The 18,634-nt window shown below is 40.7% G+C and overlaps 1 protein-coding gene across 2 annotated transcripts in view; it reads right to left on the bottom strand.

Annotated features, from left to right (window-relative positions):
• Positions 1–367: 367 nt before the first annotated feature.
• MCTP2 (multiple C2 and transmembrane domain containing 2) overlaps positions 368–18,634 on the bottom strand; it is a 121,716-nt gene continuing 103,449 nt past the window's right edge. For both annotated transcript variants that reach the window (XM_027877971.1, XM_027877972.1), the window contains 4 exons: positions 9,763–9,872; positions 7,306–7,415; positions 4,799–4,896; positions 368–2,571 (listed from right to left, as the gene is read on the bottom strand). In XM_027877971.1, the coding sequence (XP_027733772.1) occupies positions 2,503–2,571; positions 4,799–4,896; positions 7,306–7,415; positions 9,763–9,872 (387 nt within the window). In that variant the 3' untranslated portion in view covers positions 368–2,502. The remainder of the gene's footprint in view (positions 2,572–4,798; positions 4,897–7,305; positions 7,416–9,762; positions 9,873–18,634) is intronic.

The raw sequence follows: 18,634 nt of genomic DNA, 5'->3' as shown, positions 1-18,634 counted from the left end.
AAAAAAAAAAAAAAAAAAAAAAAAAAGGAAAAATAAAAAATAAAATAAGAAAAAAGACGTCACCCTGTCTCCTGAACAGAAATAAGTTCCACGTGGAAAAATCTTAGGAGAAAACCCAACAAATCTATTAAAGTATAATTCCCAACTTCTGAATAAATAAGCAATTTTTCCTGCAGTTGAATGCTTTCACTCAAAGAAACCATCAGATCTCACATGCTTGCTTAAATATGTCTGACTTTGGTCCTTACAAAATGACAAGACTGCAGTATGATAAACCAGATGATAGTTTTAAGCGAGACAATGAGGCATTGTTTACAGAGAAGATTGAGAAACTGGTTTAACAAAAGGGTTCCGTGGACATCTATTGTATGTACAAGAAGGAGATTTACTGGAGATTTTGTAATTTCTACAAGGCTCTTTCCAACCAGCTTCATTAAGTTGAAGTAAATCAAATCATGCAGAGATCTGGCTCAGCCAGAGAGACATGCCGGGAAAGATACAAAATGAAGAAGAACAGACGCGAGATGATAAGCTTTAGAATCTTTGGCATTTTTCATAAACATTTTCAAGGTTTTTCAATCTGTATATTCACCCATTTTCCCCCACACACTCGCCTATAAATACATTATACATGTACTCTTTATACACAACTCTGTATACACATGGGTACACAAGCACACGTGCAAACGAAGAGGCATTTTTGTGGCTTTTTAAACCAGGATAATCTTTCTTCTGTCCTTCCATTTGCAGCTACACACACTTTGCATGAGCAAAATACATTCTTTATCCAATCAAGTATATGAAAATGTGCCTGTTCTTATTCAAAGGCACAGTGGGACTTTGAAAAATAAACTTACGAAAAATGACTGAATCTGGCTACTAATCCAGTGGAAGATACTCTGCTGTTAGTTTTCCTTCTCCAAATTCATGCAACGGGTCCACAGAACCACACACAACTCTATTTGGATCACCCATCCATTTATTAGGTGACTTCCAAATTTATTTATTTATTTATTTTTGTAAAAAGAAACCTGTCTCTAAGGTTTCTTTATTTCTTTGTTCTGTGAACTACCACAGGGGATGCTGGTGGTAACCCCTGGCTGGGAATAACAAGAAAACTCTTGCTCTTGTGCTACCAGAGACTTCTTGCAGTGGCAAGCCACTCCCACAATGTCCTACAGCACCTAAAGGACCAAGGGCTACACTATCACCAAAATTAAGCAGGTTTACATATGATTCTGTGTTTTAGTTACCCCAGTCAAACAACCTGAATAATGCTGGTTATGTGAAATATATAAAGCAAAAGCACAACAGTTAAGAGACTGGTAAGCAAGCAAAAAATCACATTCTCCTCAAAACAGAATAAGGGGTCCTTTTTTCTGTCCTTTCTTTGCTCAGTTTCCATATGACTTCACTTTCTGGTCCTCTCCTTGTGAACCACCAGGAAAGACTACACGAAGACATCAGTGGTTGACCAAAGCCTGCACACTATTGCACAACCATGTCTTTGGGCACAGGGCTCTCTTCTTGCACCAGTACTTGTTTCTTTAAGGCTATAAAGTGTTTTCTCTCTTGGATCTGTAGTGTTGACCCCTCTGGATTTAGACAGGAAAACAACAGCAATGCTGAAATTATCTGATGAGATGGAATTATAAAAGGCAAGTCAACAGAGTCTTTTCAGGTCAGTGAGTTAGCCTTTTCTACAGTCTCTTAATCCTTTCACGGTATAAGGTTTTCGTGCATCCATTGCCAGCAATGGATCTCTGATAATTCCAGTATCCAAAGAGTTAACCACAGGGTGGGCTTTAAAAAAAAAAAAAAAAAGGAAAAAAAACTCCCTCCACAAGTGCTGGATGAAATATTGAGATACTGTTGGAGCTCCCAGCTCTTTCTGCTAATTATGATAAAAAACTTTCTAAAATGTACACTGCTCGAACAGAAGATGGGTATCAAAGACTTGTTAATTCAGAGCTTAAACCTTTCTAGGCACAGTGATTTAACTCAGAAAAGAATAGCTTTCATATCTTAATGTAAATCTGTTGGATATGTTAAAAACTAGTTTAGAGCATCTCCTCACATCAGCTCAGCTGATCTGCTACACTAAGCGGAATTATCTCTTCCTACATAAAACAGGGAGTGCTGCCACATCCAGCCTTGTCTCTGCAATCAAAGGGAAAAAGAAAAAAGAAAAATAAAAGGTGCAGTTGCACCATCCTCTCCCCTTCTCCTCCTCCCCACCCCACAAGCTAATTCATACGTTCCACATTGCTCCTTTTTGGGATATGACTCCATGCCGAAAAGATAACCCAAAAAAGAAAGAATACCAGGATAGGTGTTTATCAAAAAACACATCTTAAAAAAAAAAAAAAAGGAAAGAAAAAGAAAAAGCCTGTGGCAGTGATTCTAGTATTGTTCTGAAGCTAGAAGGAGGGGAGGGGTGCAGCTTGTGTGCACATGCGTGTGGATGGAGGGAGATGCTGCATTCCGAAATCCCGCTGCATCCTATAGCGCACTCCGCTTCCTCCTAATGGGACTGGAGCTGCTGTATGGTTTCAATTCAGCACGCTGCACCTGTAAAAACAAATAGACATGACGTTTGCAGTTAGGTAACTCTAGCTCGCTACAGTGTGCGTTAATGGCTCCCCGAGGACACACCAAGGGAAACCAAGGAAGGTTCAAAAGTAATGAATCATTTTCTAAACACAGGAACATGGGGGATTAATTGCAGGAAGGATTTGAGAAGTCATGCATCATTTCTTGAAACAAAAATATTAAAAGCAGATTTTTCTAATGAGATACATGGGGTTCTACCTGATTTCAGCAAGTAGGGTAGATCTTTTGGGTTTGTTTTGGTTTGGGAGTTGTTTTTCTTATCTCTCTGGCATTAACCTATAAGTTTAACAAACTTCTCTCAGGAGTTTCAATTCAAGTGGATCCCAATAGACAGTAAGATGACAGTTTTCAAAACCATACACAGACCTCGGGAGGTTGACGTACTTAATCATTTCCAAAAAAGGAAAGTATTCTCCCAAACACAACCTGGGAAAAGCCACCTCCACCTTTCAAAACAAATTCATATACAATATAATGGTTAAAACACGTGTGATAAACTGTCAAGGATGGTGTAATCTCCAAATTGCCTGTTGTGCTAGAGAAAAGTATTCCCATTGAAATCATGGAGAAACTTCTGCTGAACAAGTCATCTTTTTCACCCCTCCTCTGTCTTTTGTCCAACACATGTGGGTTGTAAATGGCAAATGCACAGACGGAAGTACTTGCTAACTCATTGCAGTACCCCAGTGAAATGCTGATGCACTGACAGCATGTAAAACAAAGCAGGGGCTTTGGAGCTTCCATGGATGACTTTTCACTAGACTGTGGCTGTCACTTGGCCTCGCTATTTTTAGCACTAGTAGAAAACTCCAAGGTTTGTCCTATCTGAGGAACTTTTATCACTCCTCCCATAGAAAGTAGTTATCATTTTCCTTGGAGAGCTCAAAGGATCCCAAAATGATAGAAACCACTAAAGGAAATGTTATGAATGTAAATGTTAAATAAAGCATAAATAGAAAAGCAGCTTATCTTTAAACATAAACACTTAAAGGGCATATGCAAACCATCACTGCAAATCCAGTGGCCTCTACAGGAGCAATGACAAAAAACAAACCTACACTGAAGCTTAGTGTCTCTATGATTGTTTCTGTTTAGCATTTTTCCTCCCACCAGCCTATGGTGAAATTTCTTTCCAGTTATTAACGCTGCCACCAACCAATCTGGTGGCCTCTTGAGATAAATGTCACCAGAAGCTTTTCCCAAGCTTGTTTCTACCAGATGCCTCAACACTGCATGTGAGCATGTTTCTGTCTTCAACAGCATAAAGTCACATACATGAGATTATGATTCCCTTATTCCCACTGAGGATCATCTCACAGGGAAAGTGCCACAATTCACAAAGAAAGGTACAATGTCAGTGGGATCCAGGGCATCAGGATCAGGGCCTGAGGACACAGACTCCAGTTGATTAAAACAAAAGAAAGAATCTTTTATACTGTGTGGCTTCATTACCCAGCAAGACTATTTTCCCTCCTCCAAGAGAAATAAACAGATCTTGACATTCTAAAGAACTTATTGTTCAAATAATTTCTAGGAAGATAGGCGAGATTACTGAAGACAGTGTTGTTGTTTCAAAGAAATAGGAGAAGAGACAAGGCTTGACTGAAATTGAGGGAGGATAGATTCTGGTTAGATTAAAACTTGTAATTCTATAATGGCAGAAGATTGATCTGATCAACCGCAGAGAATTTTATACACATTTCAAGGTTTTCTTTAAAGAAGAAGATGAGCAGGGCATTGTCCAAAGGAGGCTTGGAGCTCAAGCACAAAGTCATGGAAATAATTCCCCCCGTTCCTCCCCCTACCTTGAGAAAAGGGAAAATTCAGCAAATCCTTTTGGATGGTTATCTCTATCAAAGAGACTATTTTTCTCCCTCCTCCATACCAATACCGGAGCAGAAAGGTGACGAAAACCATAGTTCAGTAACCACGCTGAGTGATTTTCCAGATCATTTTTTAAGTAGGTCTTTTCAGGATAATTTTTCTGCAATCATTTTATCCTTCTGACAAAGGATTTTGGCTCCCCCCCCTCTTCTAACGCTCTCTCCCCCTCCCTTTGTGGATTTTCCCCCATTCCTTATCTCCGTTATTCAAAAGTGCACTGGCATTGTGTTCCCAAGCGGAGCACCCAGCCGCTCTCAGTGTCGCCCGTGGCCTCCGCTGGCAGTGGCCATTCATTACTTACCTTTTGAACATCAGATGGTACCCTGGAGAGGAAATCTAGTAGCTCATTATTGTCGATGGCATAGGGATTTCTAAGCTTCTTAGTAAATTTATTTATGCCTAGGAAGAAAAGGAAAAAAAAAAAATTGGCAAACAAAATAACGCGACCCTTCTCTACTCTCCCCCTCTAAGCTGTTCAGGCAAGGTGAAAAAGGGAAGAGGGATTCACACATTAAAAATTAGTGTGAAAACAGTGCCTTAAACCTACACATGTTCCCTGTCATGTGGAATCATCCGCAAGTGCCTCCTGGAGGAAGGAGAGGGCATTATTGATAAAGGTATTTCTCTGCTTTGGGGATCATCTGTTGCCAACAAGGTGGTGAAAAGAGACTGCAGCATGAATTCTTTCTGGGGGATATTCTGGGAGAGAATACACACGTTTACAAACAAGACTGCTGTTAAATCTTCTATCCTAGATGGTCAAAGATATCCCCTCTCCTCTTGCCCAGGCAACCGAAGGGCTCTGAAAATAACTGGGTAGGAAAAAGTCCTTTTTTCCTTCCATTTCTACTCAAAACATAAGCTTCCTTTCCCCATGATGTCTCATAGCTTATCCCCTCTTTGCAGAGCCCCATCTGACAAGTTGCCCGTATTATGATGCTGTGGGAAACTGTAAAACCTTATCTTTAGGTTTACTTTATTTTGATCACTGTGTGAATAATTTGGCTTTTTAACTGCAGCAACTGTGCTCCCCATCTCTATGGACTTAGTTAAGTTTCAGCTGCCAGAGGTGCTCCCTAGTCTGGACAGTATATCTATGGGAGTCTAATGTTCATATTACTGTGGAGTTCATGAGGTCTTCTCTTGCCTTGCATGAGGTCTTCTTCTAGGTGAAAAAAATCAGCTAACCCATTTTAAAGAATAGTAAAAAGTTCAAACATTGGTTGTCTCTGAGGATCATAGTACAGCATGCAATTCCATCATGCCCCTGTCCAAAATCTCAGAGTGGTTTCCCTGAAAGTGATTTCAAATGTGGAGGCTGCTCCAACCTTCTCCTCTCCCTGAAATGTACCTGGCTTCACATCTGAGATTCAGCTTTTAAGCCACGTACTTGTAGCAAAATGACAACACAATTTTCTGTGTACCTGATTTTTAAAAAACAGAAAATACCATAAGGTCTTTTGAGGCCTTGCCACAGGGTAGTTGTTTAACATGTATCATATTTGAAGGCCCTGTCACTCCAGATGATGTTGAACGGATGTATAGTTTTCATGTACCCACCATGTCTTCCATACAAGAACAGCAATATTTTGTTACTGAACTTTTTACTCCCAGCAATTTCTCTCCTTTCCTTTTGCCCTTTCTTCTGTTTGATTTAATGCCTTATTTCTTTTTTGTTGGCTGCTGTTCCTGCCCAAGAGTGGCTTTTCTCACTGCCACCTTCTCATTGCCTCCCTTTCTTACATCCAGGAGAGCCGAGACAGCTGCAGATGGCTCAGCCCTGGAGGGGTGACAGGGGGGTCCCCACAACCCAGAGCCACACTGGGGCCAAGCTTCCACAGGTCAGTGAAGATTACCTGCACGATTTTTTACCTCAAGGCTGAGATAAAAGTTACTATCCTAAGTAAGACAGGAGGCCATTTGGAGATGTAGAAAGTCTTCAACAGCTGGAATCACAGAATGGTTTGGGTTGGAAGGGATCTTAAAGATCATCTCAGTCCAACCTCCCCACCATGGGCAGGGACACCTTACACTAGATTGGGATCAGCCAGGTTCATCACCTGGTCTTGAACACTTTCAGGGACAGTGCATCCACACCTTATACTAGTGACTCAGCACCACCACAGTAAAGAATTTTTTCCTGTTATCTAATCTAAACCCACCCTCTTTCAGTTTAAAGCCATTCCCCCTTGTCCTGTGACTGCATGTCCTTGAACGACATACCCTTTAGCAAAAGATGATCTTACTCTTCTTCATAACACCACCAGGAAAGTTTTAATTTTTAAAAGCTCCTCTTTTACTTTTACTTCATGATGCATCTTCATACAAGCACTTTCTGACCCATGACAAAAGGGGAGGCTCAGGGTCTCCCGTTGTGTTCCGGGCACAATGCCTGTCCTGGCTGCAGGGATATTCAGGCCCAAAAGGCTCCTGGGGTCCAGGTCTACGTGGTCCAGCTCTGAAAACACATCTTGTCCACTTCTTACCATTTCCCAGCTGGGGGGTTACAGCACCAGGAAGCTAATTACTTTCTTGCAGAAGAATAATAACACTGAAAGTAGCTTATCTAGGCTAATGCTGTTCTTGCGGTGCTGTTGGAAACTTATAAAGAACCCTAAGAAAAGCAAATTATCGGATAACCCAGGGGGAAGAAATGGTAATTTTAAGAAGTTCATAACATCTTTATTCACCTCTAAGCAACAGCACTTGTTTGTCTGTGTAACAGGTCATTTCAAGCTTGTTTGATTTCATTCTGTAGACATACATTGTATTTAATCTCATACGAATGAGACACAGTGGAGTACTTACCCCAGATTAAAATTATGTACCTCAGTGGTATAAAATACAAAATAACTGTGGCTGCTGCCAGGACCAAGCAGGCCAGGACAGAGAGGAAAGGCACCGTCCAGTTGAATGTGCTGTAAGGAAAAAACAAACAATCCTTCTCAACATTTCTGTTCTTGGACACTGTTTGTACTCTGCTACCCAATAATAATTTAATGACCTCTTTGCAGTGCTTGGCACAGCCAGTTATGCCATAAATTGCAGACCCTTTGGAAGGTGGATAAGCAGATTCCTACATCTGGATGTTATAATGGATTAAGGGAGATATCTGAGAGGCAGATATCATGATAAGGAAAGAGAAAAGGAGCCCAGGGGAGCTCAGTGAAGTTGTTAGGCATGTAAGTGAGTTGTTTTTGTTTCTTCTCCTATGTGTCGCACTTGTTTCACATCTCTGCTCACCGGTCAGCTCTTCATTATTCATGGGTGGATTATCTGATCTGCAGACAGGGCCATCAGAGCTGGCTCCACTGGGCCACAGTGGAGATGACATGAGATGTGTATCAGTGCATGACTCAAATGTGGCAGGTAGCCAGAGTCAGCCCTGATGGTAACTTGGAATGGACTAATTATGATGATGCTAAACTTTGAAAGAGCAGTTAGAGTAATTACTCTGTATAGCATTAGGGAATAATGTTTTAGATATATATAAATTTGCTTCTATTTCTTTAAATTTTCAACAATTCCTTACTACACTGTATACAGGAGGTTGGCCTGGGTAAGCTATAATATTCTAGCAGCAGTCCAAGCTTCTGCATTCCAGCAATCTGCATCAGATTTTTCCCAGGGGAAGCACTCTCCAGAGGCTCAGCTACTATAGTATTTCAGACTTTTACAACATTGTAGTGAAAAACAGGACTTTATTTCACTCTGACCTCTCATCTTTAAGTCAGTGATGGACTCAAGGTGAGCAGCCACTGCTAACAAACTTCTGAAGTTACTTTGTCCCCCTATGCCCTTGTAAGACATAACCCTATGGCATGCAACAAATACTGAGATACCCAGACTACAAGAATGCCAGTTATTCCACAGTTACTTGGATTTTAGTCCAGTTAGATGGACTTACGAACCTGGCCATCTCTGTTTCTCACAATCTGCCTGTTAACATCATCATATCACAATGACTGGGAGTAGGAAGAAGACAGAATGAAGGTGGACCACTGATCAGGCTATAAAATAAGACAAACTTCCCTTGACAGTTAAAATTAATGGGACGCTACAAGAATTACTTTTAAGCTTCAACAGACGTATTAAATATTAAGTAAAGATAGGTGGGAGAGGACCCATCATCATCAATCAAGTAGCTTAAGTTAAAAAAAAAATAGCAAAACAGCTCAATTCAGAGAAAACTCCCTATGATTGTGTAACTGGAGTGACAGACAGAAACTGTAGCACAATTCAGTCTGTCACTTCCAACAAAACTTTGATAGCAAATTTTTAATGGTACTTCGCTGTTGAGTTACAACGGAATTCTTCTGAAATTACATCGGGCCTCCACATTAATACCCAACGTGTTCTTTAAGACCATTGTTACCAAAATGAATACAAGAATTAATAGTGTTTAAGTGCTCTGAGTCTTCCTGCCATGCAGCTGGGCAGAACAGTGCCCTGTTCATAGACTGGAATACATCTTTGGGCCATTTCCACCCCAGCTGGGGTGTCCGGCGTGGAACCACAGCACATGCGTTTTGCTGTATTTTTAGCTTGAACCCAGCTCCTCATTAAAGTGTGGCTCGATCACAAACCATCACTTTGTGTTCAAAACAGAAAACAATGTGGGTCAATTAAGCTCCAGTAGATTGAGTTATAAAAGTTTGTGTGTGATCGTGTGTGGGATTTTGGTTTTTTTTAGGCTCTTCACCTCCCTCCGTTGTAAGGTCAGGAATACACTGTGTGCCTTCCCTTGCAATAAGACCCTGAAAACCCCCTTTGGGCTTCCTCGTGGCACCAGCAGGAAGCAGACAGCTCAAAATGGCAAAGAGAGAAGAGCACCAATGCGCTGGCCAGAGACACAAGTGACTGGTAACCCCTGCAGTCAGGTCTGGACCTGGAGGGCGTGGGAAAAGCAACCATCAGTTCCTACCTACTTTCTGTGATGGGAGTGAAATAAAATGCCTGATGCTTCTGTGCCCACAACTTCAGGCAGTATCTGTGGCATTCATGACCCCATCACAAACAAATAAGACCGGAAATTTAGGCAAATTTGAAGGCTACATCAGTAAAACACTTGGCTTCACCTCTTCTCTATGCTTTGAAAAGGTTTTTGGAATAAATGACTGTAAGAGAAGAAGCACTAGTGGGACTGGTGAGGATAACCTGCTGCACTTTGAAGTCATTTCTGGAGCAAGACATTCACTCCACCTGAGTCCCCTGGTTCTCCTTCAATGCAAATCACAGTTAAACAATAAAAAATTTATCACTTACTTTTTAATCCTCTCTCCAAACGATGCTATTTCTTCTAGGATGCTTTGAACAGCTATGATGATCTCTTGGACCATGTGGATTCTGTCAATTAGCCCCTTTTTCTCAGATTCCTAACACACACACACAAAAAAAACAAAACGAAAACTTATTTTTAACACATTCAGTATTTGCTAGGATGTTCAAAGATATGCGAACAAAGTAAGATTCCCAGAACTGCTGTTGTATCCATGAACTCAAGTATGTCACTGAAAGAAGGAAAGAACACACACTCAGGGTTTATCACATACAATTAACATGACTTTTTAACTGTATGTAATACATATAGAAAATACAGATCCCTTTTTTCTTCCTTTTCCTCAGCACGTGGGCAGAGGTTTCTTCACCTTCCAACACTAATCGACGGCAGGATCTCAACCACTACTTCACTGAAGAAGTCACTTTTATCCCAAAGCAGAAAAGGTGCTGAGCACCCCTGATGTGCAGTGCTGGCTCCTCAAGAACAAGAATATTTTTGTGCAAAACTTCTGAATATCACTTTTCTGAGCTTTCTGGGCTCCCCACAGCCATGCTGTTTTGTGTACATAAATTAGCAGCAAGATAGTGAATGCAATTATTTTTTGAACATTCTGTATACAGAGACTTATTCTTTTACTGAAAAAAAAAAAAAAAGAGCATCAAAGGAAGAAATGTCCTTTTCCCTTCACAGCGGCCATCTCACAACTTTGTTTCTTACTGTTTATTTTAGGCAACAACATTACAGGACATTACTACACAAGTGCAGAAATAAAAAGGAAGCACAGAATGAATTAAAAATCAAAATGACTTAAATCAGGCTTGAAAATCAGTATACAATTATCAGCATTCAGCATTTCTTTGCCAGCAATCTAACACACATACAGGCATGCAAATTGGTGTGGTTGCAGATATTCTAGTGAGAAATCAGCAAAACATTCACTTATTACAAAATGCAGAGCCCTGGACACTGATTTTACATCACTTTTAGACACTCAAAAATCAGGCCAATTTTTAGCGAAAATAAGACATTTTAAGCTGTGCTTTAACCAACTGGTTCCCAGAGGAGGGAGATGATGGTAAAAAGCATTTTGTATCCTTGTTCTCCGTGTACCTCACCAGTCAGGGTAATGGAAAGGGTGGGTGGGGATGAGCAAGGGCCAGAGACATGCTGATTAACACGGCTGCAATTCTGCCTCCCTGTTGTCATCCACATTATTTCTCCATGCAGGAGCAGGTCAGAGGCTACTGAGAGTCACACAGTGCCACAGAGGTGAGGGCTCTTGCTCCAGCCTTTTGGCACTACCATGGTGGGAGAGGGTTGGTGTGTGCCTGACACAGAGCACCACACTCCAGCACGTGCTGGAATAACCTCTGATCCATCCTTGGATGCTCAGAGAGAGGCATGGGAGTACAGTCCTTATACCACTTGGAATTACTTACTGCCCATTTCTCTCCACAGTAATTTTTGATTTTAAAAAGCCAGCCAAAACCACCATGGAGTTATCAAGCTCCAGACATTTGAATATTTGCCTTTAGGTTGCAAGTGAGTGCACAATGAATAGAAGCAGTTTTTTAAATAATCACACATTTGGGTGTGAAAATGAGTATTTTTACATTAATAAAACAACCAACAAAAATGAAACCCTTGGGGTGTGAAATAACCCCAGAACAAAATAAATAAATAAATAGTCAGTTTATGTGAAAATAGCACCAAAAAGTCATTTTCACACAGCTCCAGTTATAACCTCGTTAGGCTCAAATGTAAATGACACATTGGAATTATATTTAACTATTCACTTGCTGGGGTGGTACAATGGTCCCTCTGCCACAGTTGGCTTTTTTTTCTCCACCAAACTTGGAAGTAAAAGTTGTGGAACAAGCTCATGGAAAACCAGACAGCGGGAATTTCATTCTGTCCAAATTCAGACAGAGGGGTAAAGAAACCACTTAAATAAAGTGATATTGCAGGGCAAGCCTACTCTTGCTACCCCGAGCTGCAAGGCAGATCATCTGTCAGCTCTATCTGCATCATGCTGACTTCATTTACACATCTTCGATTGAGCTCAGAGATGTGGTGATAACACAGTTTAACCAACACAACACAACTTCTGCTGCAGCCATGAAGCAGGGTAAGAAAACAGAACAGAAACTACCAGTTCCAAAGATATAATGACAACTGCATGCCTGTGCTTACCTGGAGTGCATGTTAAAACCACCCATAGACAGTGATGGTTTCAACTTCTAATATAAAAATGTGACCAACCAATGTAAAGGCAGAGACAAACTGAGATTAGAAAGCCTTGTAAATAAAATCAGTTATTAGAGTAAAATAGGTTGCAACTGTCCTTACAGTATGCACTGTAGTGGATGTGCATTATCATTTAAAAATCCTGGGATTTTTGTCAGTGTTTCTTTGTTATTACTGTTTTGTTCTAGAAACCTGCAGTCTAAACACATCTACAGGATTATCAGGTCACTGATTATGCAAGAAAGAACAAGACAAATGAAGTACAGTAAACAGGATTTTCCAAATTATTTAGATTTTGGAGTGTTGTTTATGCTTTCTGAAGTCAGCAGCTCACAAAGCACTGTCAGAAGTAGTAGGAGTCCATCAGGACGACAGTCACTGGCCCCTATTTATTAGGAAACTGGGCAACTGTCATAGAGAAAACTATATTTGAACACTACCATATTTGTGGGAGATGAAAAAAGTAATCCTAAATACATCTTCCACTAAATAGACTTTCCCATCTGTGCAGGGTCCCAACACCCAGATAATTTTTCTCCAGCCTCTTCAAGTATTGTTCCTTTCTGATTTCTTTTGGTCTCAATATACTATGCTGCTTGAAAACAGGATTTTGATACCCATGGTTCAAAATCACAGCTCAGAAGCTTTTGCTTGAATTGAAAACACAATATCCTTCCTGTTTCTGGCATTTTTTCCCTAAAACCAGTCGCGAAAATTCCATTCCTTCAAGGCCTTTCTCTTCTTTATTTCTTTGCTGATTACAGCACTGTGGGTGGACCAAAACTAGTCTTCAGCCTCTGGGAAAGAATTAACTCCATCAAAATGAATTTACAACTGAGAATTAATTATATAATCAGTGTGCTGCTTCAAATCTTCCTTGCATATCCTGATTTAAGAAACCTTCATTTCTACATTAATTGCCTGAACAAAACCACAAAAGGGGGTTTACAAAAGATTAAGCATGTCAGGGGAAGAAAAAAAAAAAAAACAACACCAACCAAGACCCAGCAATTTCATAAATTAAGTCTTTTGTGTCCAGCTAATGCACATCAACTTAAACTTGTAAATGAAGACACCAAACCTCTGCCGTACTGGAAGCGGTTTCTAGATTTTCCTGTTTCTGAAATATGCAACACTTAAACAGGGGCATGTAAACACACTCAAAGGGTTACCACAGCTCTGTGATGTTCCTTCCCTGGAAGGAACTTGTGCTGCTCCCAGACATTCAGGGACAGTTGCAAAAGAAACATTCACGCGACCTCAACACTGAGGTACTTCCAATGCTGAAGACTTTTAAAGAGTGGGAATATGGGGCAGGCCAGGAGAGGATGTCCCCACCACTGGCACAGCAATTCACAACAGGGGAGCGACAATGGTCAGAGCTGCGCTAGCAAGGGAAAATCATAAGACTTGTGGAGGAAGAGACTGAAGGGAAAATTCTTCAATCATCTGCCCTGGAACAAAGACCAAATACCGCCCGTTACTGCTTCTTCTCTAGCCAAGCATCCACTACAGAATTGAAAGCTTGGATGGTGGAGATCCCCTAACTTCTTTTGATCATTTGTTTCAATGATTAATAGCTTTCATCTTTACAGAAAGCTGTTTCCTATTTTTTAAATCTATCCTGCAGATACTTTTTTCCTCTGGATATATCCAAACTAGTAAGCAATGCTCCAAACACATAGACAACTTTTACTCTCTTTATTTCTGATGTATACTGCAAATAGCATATGCACACTACTAAAAGTTAGGCTTGAAGCCACGAGTAAGTTCTAAATACTTGCTCACTTGGATTTCATATAAAACACTCGCAGAAAAAGAAATCTTGCATGCAACTTTCAAACAAGTGGTATTCATCAGCAGATTTTTGGCGTGCCAAGGGAAACTCAATATATAAAGCTGAGGACCACTTGGGGGCAAAGATGAGGAAAAGGGGAGGAGAAAACATAAATAGGGATTAATGCAAAAGGAGGAAGAAAACAGGATACAGCCAACTGAGTCAGGAATGAAAATGATGGGTATCTTCAGGGACTGAAAGAATTATTCTGCCTAGCCCTGGGCTGGCCTAACTTTGGGATTAGCTTTCTTACAGTAGCTCTCTCATTATGCTACTGCTGCAAGCACATTAGGGCAATGTTTTACCAGGATTTATCTGATGTACCAATTATTAATTCCTCACTGTATTAGCAATGAACAAGATTGATGGAAGGGGAAAAGAAAGGAAAACAGCTCAGACACGCATTGCTTTTTTCTCCACTATTATTCTGCTTTTTAAAAAAACTCAAAAAACAAAAAACAACAAAACAAAACATGCTGTAGTTATTTAGAGAAAAGCAGAGTTAGCCAAAATCGGATTTAATTTGCGACTTGCTTTGTGCTAGACTACAAAACTCTGACCTTACCGGTGTCCAGCAAAACCTGTGCCAAACAACAGCTTAAGGTCAAAATACTTGTCCATGAAGAACTTCTGAAACCAGAAAGATTTTACTGGGTATAAACAGCAGACCACTGGCCTCTATTGTCTGCAGGGAACACTCCACTAACAGCTCCAGTCTAGCAGCAGAATGAAGCTCTTGTGGGAGGTGGTAGCCATGGAGTGACAGACAGTCTCTTGGTAGCTAAAATGAATTCCAGGCAGAGCTTTGAAAACAGTCACCACAGCAACCTTGAACTGGATCCTGCCTTCGGTGGGAGCCAAAGGCGGCTGAAATGAACCCAGCAATCTGCCTTGCTGAGTCACTGTCTTGCCCTGTGCTGCAGTGTCTGCTGCGTGTCGAGGGGAGCTGCTCAGCACTTCCAGGAGGACGGGTACCCGGAGAGGACGGCTGCCAAACTCTGAGCAATTGCCTCGTGCAGTCCTGAAACTGTGCATCACAGGATCTTTTTGTTTATTAACACCATGCTGCAAATGTGCCTGCCTGTGGAAATTTAGCGAATCTGAGTGTACTTGAAATAATTACCAAATAGAGGAAATGCAACACATTCAGGTCAATTTATGCTCTCAGTTAAAAAGGTGTGAAATCTGGAATAATTCCACCAGAGCCAATAGAATCACTTCAGACTGGTATGAAGGAGAGCAGCATCGGTCTTAAAAGGACACATTTTAAAAGCAATAGCACATGATCCTACAGATGAGGCTGGGCAACACTGCCTATAGGGCAGAAGATGACCACTTCATGCCTCACTCAGCCGTGCTTGCACTTTCTTTGTTTACATTAGATGAATTTCATCTGTGCACAGGGGACCAGCAAAAAGTCTCCTAAGCCAAACCCAAGAAAAATGTTACGTGAAAAACCACAGATCATGGCTCTGTTGCTTTCTCTATGCACAGGCATGAAATTCAGGGGGTTTAAGAGGCATTATTTGTACTTGCTCACGTTTTCATAGACATGTAAAGTAACTCAAAGTCCAGTGGCATTGCTGCAAGTTTTAAAGCAATACTGGCAGTCACAACAGAATAAAACACCATTCAGGTGAGGATCATGTGCGTAAGAAGCAACGGGAATCAATCCTGAATGGAGATAAAAAGTCATCAGTCACCTTTGATTTAAAACAGGGAAGGGAAAAGAAAACAAGTTTTCTCAAAATAAGTGCTTTCTCCTGGAAATTCATGAGATTTAAGAATAATCACACGGTTATTAGACTTAAACTACTGGATCATCATCTATAATCTAGGTAATGACCTTTATCAATTTGGGGTACAGGGGAAAGATAGATCTATTCATACATCTAGCCAATTCAAAATAAAATTTAACAACATTTTAAACAGTTGGAATTAAGGGGGAAGGATTCCCTGAGGTTTATGTGCTCAGTCCAGTCACCTGCCTACTGCTAACTTAATATTTCTCCAGAGAGCCAGAGAAGTTACAGTGTTGGCTCATCCACCTCTAGGTAGGTAATGCTCCTTAAGAGGGAGAATTTTAGACTGCCACAGGGCTGCCAAGGTTTCTTTATGAGGAGAGACATACCACAGTGCCCAGGATGTCTAAAAGTCCTCTGCAAGCACTTCCTTTTAACTCTTCTACCCCATCAGCCTCAAACCTGTGAATGGGTGGGTCATGATGCTGATATAAGGACTGTGCCAATTTATGGGATGCCTATGGATATGAGCAGTCCTAGACAACGATGCAGTGCAAATAAGGCATAACAAGAGACCATTTATCTTCCAGTTTCTTGAACACAGGAGGCTCCCAAGGAAAGAACAAAGCACAGTCAGAGCAACCCCTGCACTGGGTCTTTTTAGGACACGATCTTGCCCATAATTTTGTGGAGAAGGTGGATGATCCTTGTCAGTCTGAACATACCCTGTGTATCACAGAGTATTTTCAAGTCCTTACCATCATTTCTCTTCGGCAATCTTAATGGGAGATGTTGAAATATTATATTGCAATTGTTGTATTGAAGAGAAAAAGAAAAACTAATGAAATTATTTATACTTCCAGGGAAGAAAACAATGAGATGATATTGTCTTGAATGACCTTTCCTAAGTATGGGGATATAGCATCTTACACAATAGAGTCTTGGTTCATGTTTCAATTACTGACCTTTACTGTGGAGAAAATTAATGCAATTTTCATCGTAATCCACCCGTACAAATAAGATCCATACGGAAGGTTTCCACATGCTGAATCTAACTCAAATGGAAAATGTCAGCTGTTTGCTACTGGATGAATTTGACTTTAATTTGTTCGGTTGGAGTCTTTTTGAATTCTGTTCATAAAACTTTGTGTATCTTTGGTACCTATTTTTGACAGAGAATTTCCTACATTATAAACACTGGATTTTTTTTATTCTTTGGTTATTTTTCCCACTTCTGTTTGTTTCCAATACATGAGATACTAAACCCTCCTCGGAAGTTGCCAAATAACTTGGCCTAATGCCACAGTATCATTTGATCCTTCCCTGTTACATCCCACTAGCCAAGCAGGGCTACATTGGTTCACTACAGGATAGAAACCCTCCAAAAAAACAAAAAAAAAAACCAAAAAACCCAAACTAAACCACACAGGAATTGTGGTTGATTTCGTTTTGCCTCTGATTTTCTTTCAAATTAGTTACCAAACCTGGAAATAGGAGTAATTTACGTTTCGTCTACTGCGAAGGAGATGCAAACTTTTATTCACACAACTAAGAAGACTCCAAAGACTCTTTCCAGTCAGGTGCTATGACACGTTCATTTACAGCGTAACTGTCTGCTCTTGAAACTCTACAGTCATTACCAAAACCATAAAATAAAATAAATAGAAATGGCCAACAATCAGACAACTTACACTGAGCTGCGTGTAACTTGTCTATACCTTCTTACTGGCAGGCAGAAGATGTTTCAGTGATGTAATTTTAAAACAATCCTTACTCAGGCAGCCTGACAGAGCCCAGAGCTGACAGGACACAGCCTGAACTCCGTGTCCAAGATGGCACAAATCCGAGAAGGCATTTATCCACCAGAGAGCTGTGCCAAAGGGACAGAGCTCTCCTATCTTTTACAGTCCTCCATGCTGGTATGTGGGGAGGGCAAAGGGAGAAAGGACGGGGGAGCTGGCAATTAAGCCCTGTCATTTAAGACAGATAGTTTAGGTGGAGGGAGTTAATCTGCTCTTGGGTTTTTGAACTAAGTGTCTGTGTATTTATAATTTGTAAACAGTTCATCTCTTAGAGGGTGTGTTACAATTCCCAGAAGCACGGTCTGTTATGTCTAACAGGCAGCAGAATCCAGAAGGGCTCTGTGTGTGCGTATTTTGATACAGCACGATGATAGGAAACAGAAACAGTGACCTCCTATACCACAACCCAACTAGCAGATTTCAACTCTGGGAGCTCTTGTATTAGGGAGGGAAAAAAAAAATATACAGACTTCTTTTTAAAGTAGAGTTGTCTGTTCAAATGTTGACATTGCCATGAGATAATGTCATAAAATTACATTTTTCTTACACTCCCCAGAGAGCATTGGCCACCCTCAGACTTGGAAAATCACTAAGAATAACCTAATGTACTTAAAGATGTAAGTCATCAGAGTGCAAGCATGGTCCACCACTGCTGCACAGGGGATACACACAGGGCAGAATGAAAGCATGGGACATATGCAGTGGCTGGAAATTGTCTCTTCTGACAATTCTGTGTCAGAATTCCATAGACCCGTAACACTGGCATAACAATTAATATGAATTATGAATTAATATTAATGAAATGTTGGGATGTAAAAGGTTACCCAGATGAGAAAGCCTGCTGGTGTCTACTGTGAGTAGCTTTAGCCAGTGCTACCAGCTCTCTGTGTCAAGAGTCTCAGAGTTTGCAGGAAATGGAGACAGAGGAAACACAGATTACAAAATGGCAGGGCCAAACCATCAACAGCTCAACACTGACTCTCAGGAGTTTTCCCAAACCTGCCCACTTAGTCAGAAGAAACCAAGAAGGAGAATTACAGTGAAGTTGTTCAGGGGGAGGCAAAACTTTCAAGTCATTAAATCCATATTTAAGCAACCCAGTTGTATCTATAGAGAGAACCAAAGTCACTGGAGTTAAATCCAGGGTAAATATAACCTAGAATATTTTATCATTGCAGCAATGAATCTCTTGCAAAGCACAGGAAACAGAGGATTATACACCGATTTA

This window comes from Empidonax traillii, unplaced genomic scaffold (genome assembly GCF_003031625.1).
Source record: "Empidonax traillii isolate 1590-97213 ecotype Southwest subspecies unplaced genomic scaffold, ASM303162v1 scaffold36:size2505666, whole genome shotgun sequence".
NCBI lineage: Eukaryota > Metazoa > Chordata > Aves > Passeriformes > Tyrannidae > Empidonax > Empidonax traillii.
The sequence above is the reverse complement of the archived record's forward strand: the minus strand, read 5'-3'. Positions and strand labels throughout refer to the sequence as shown.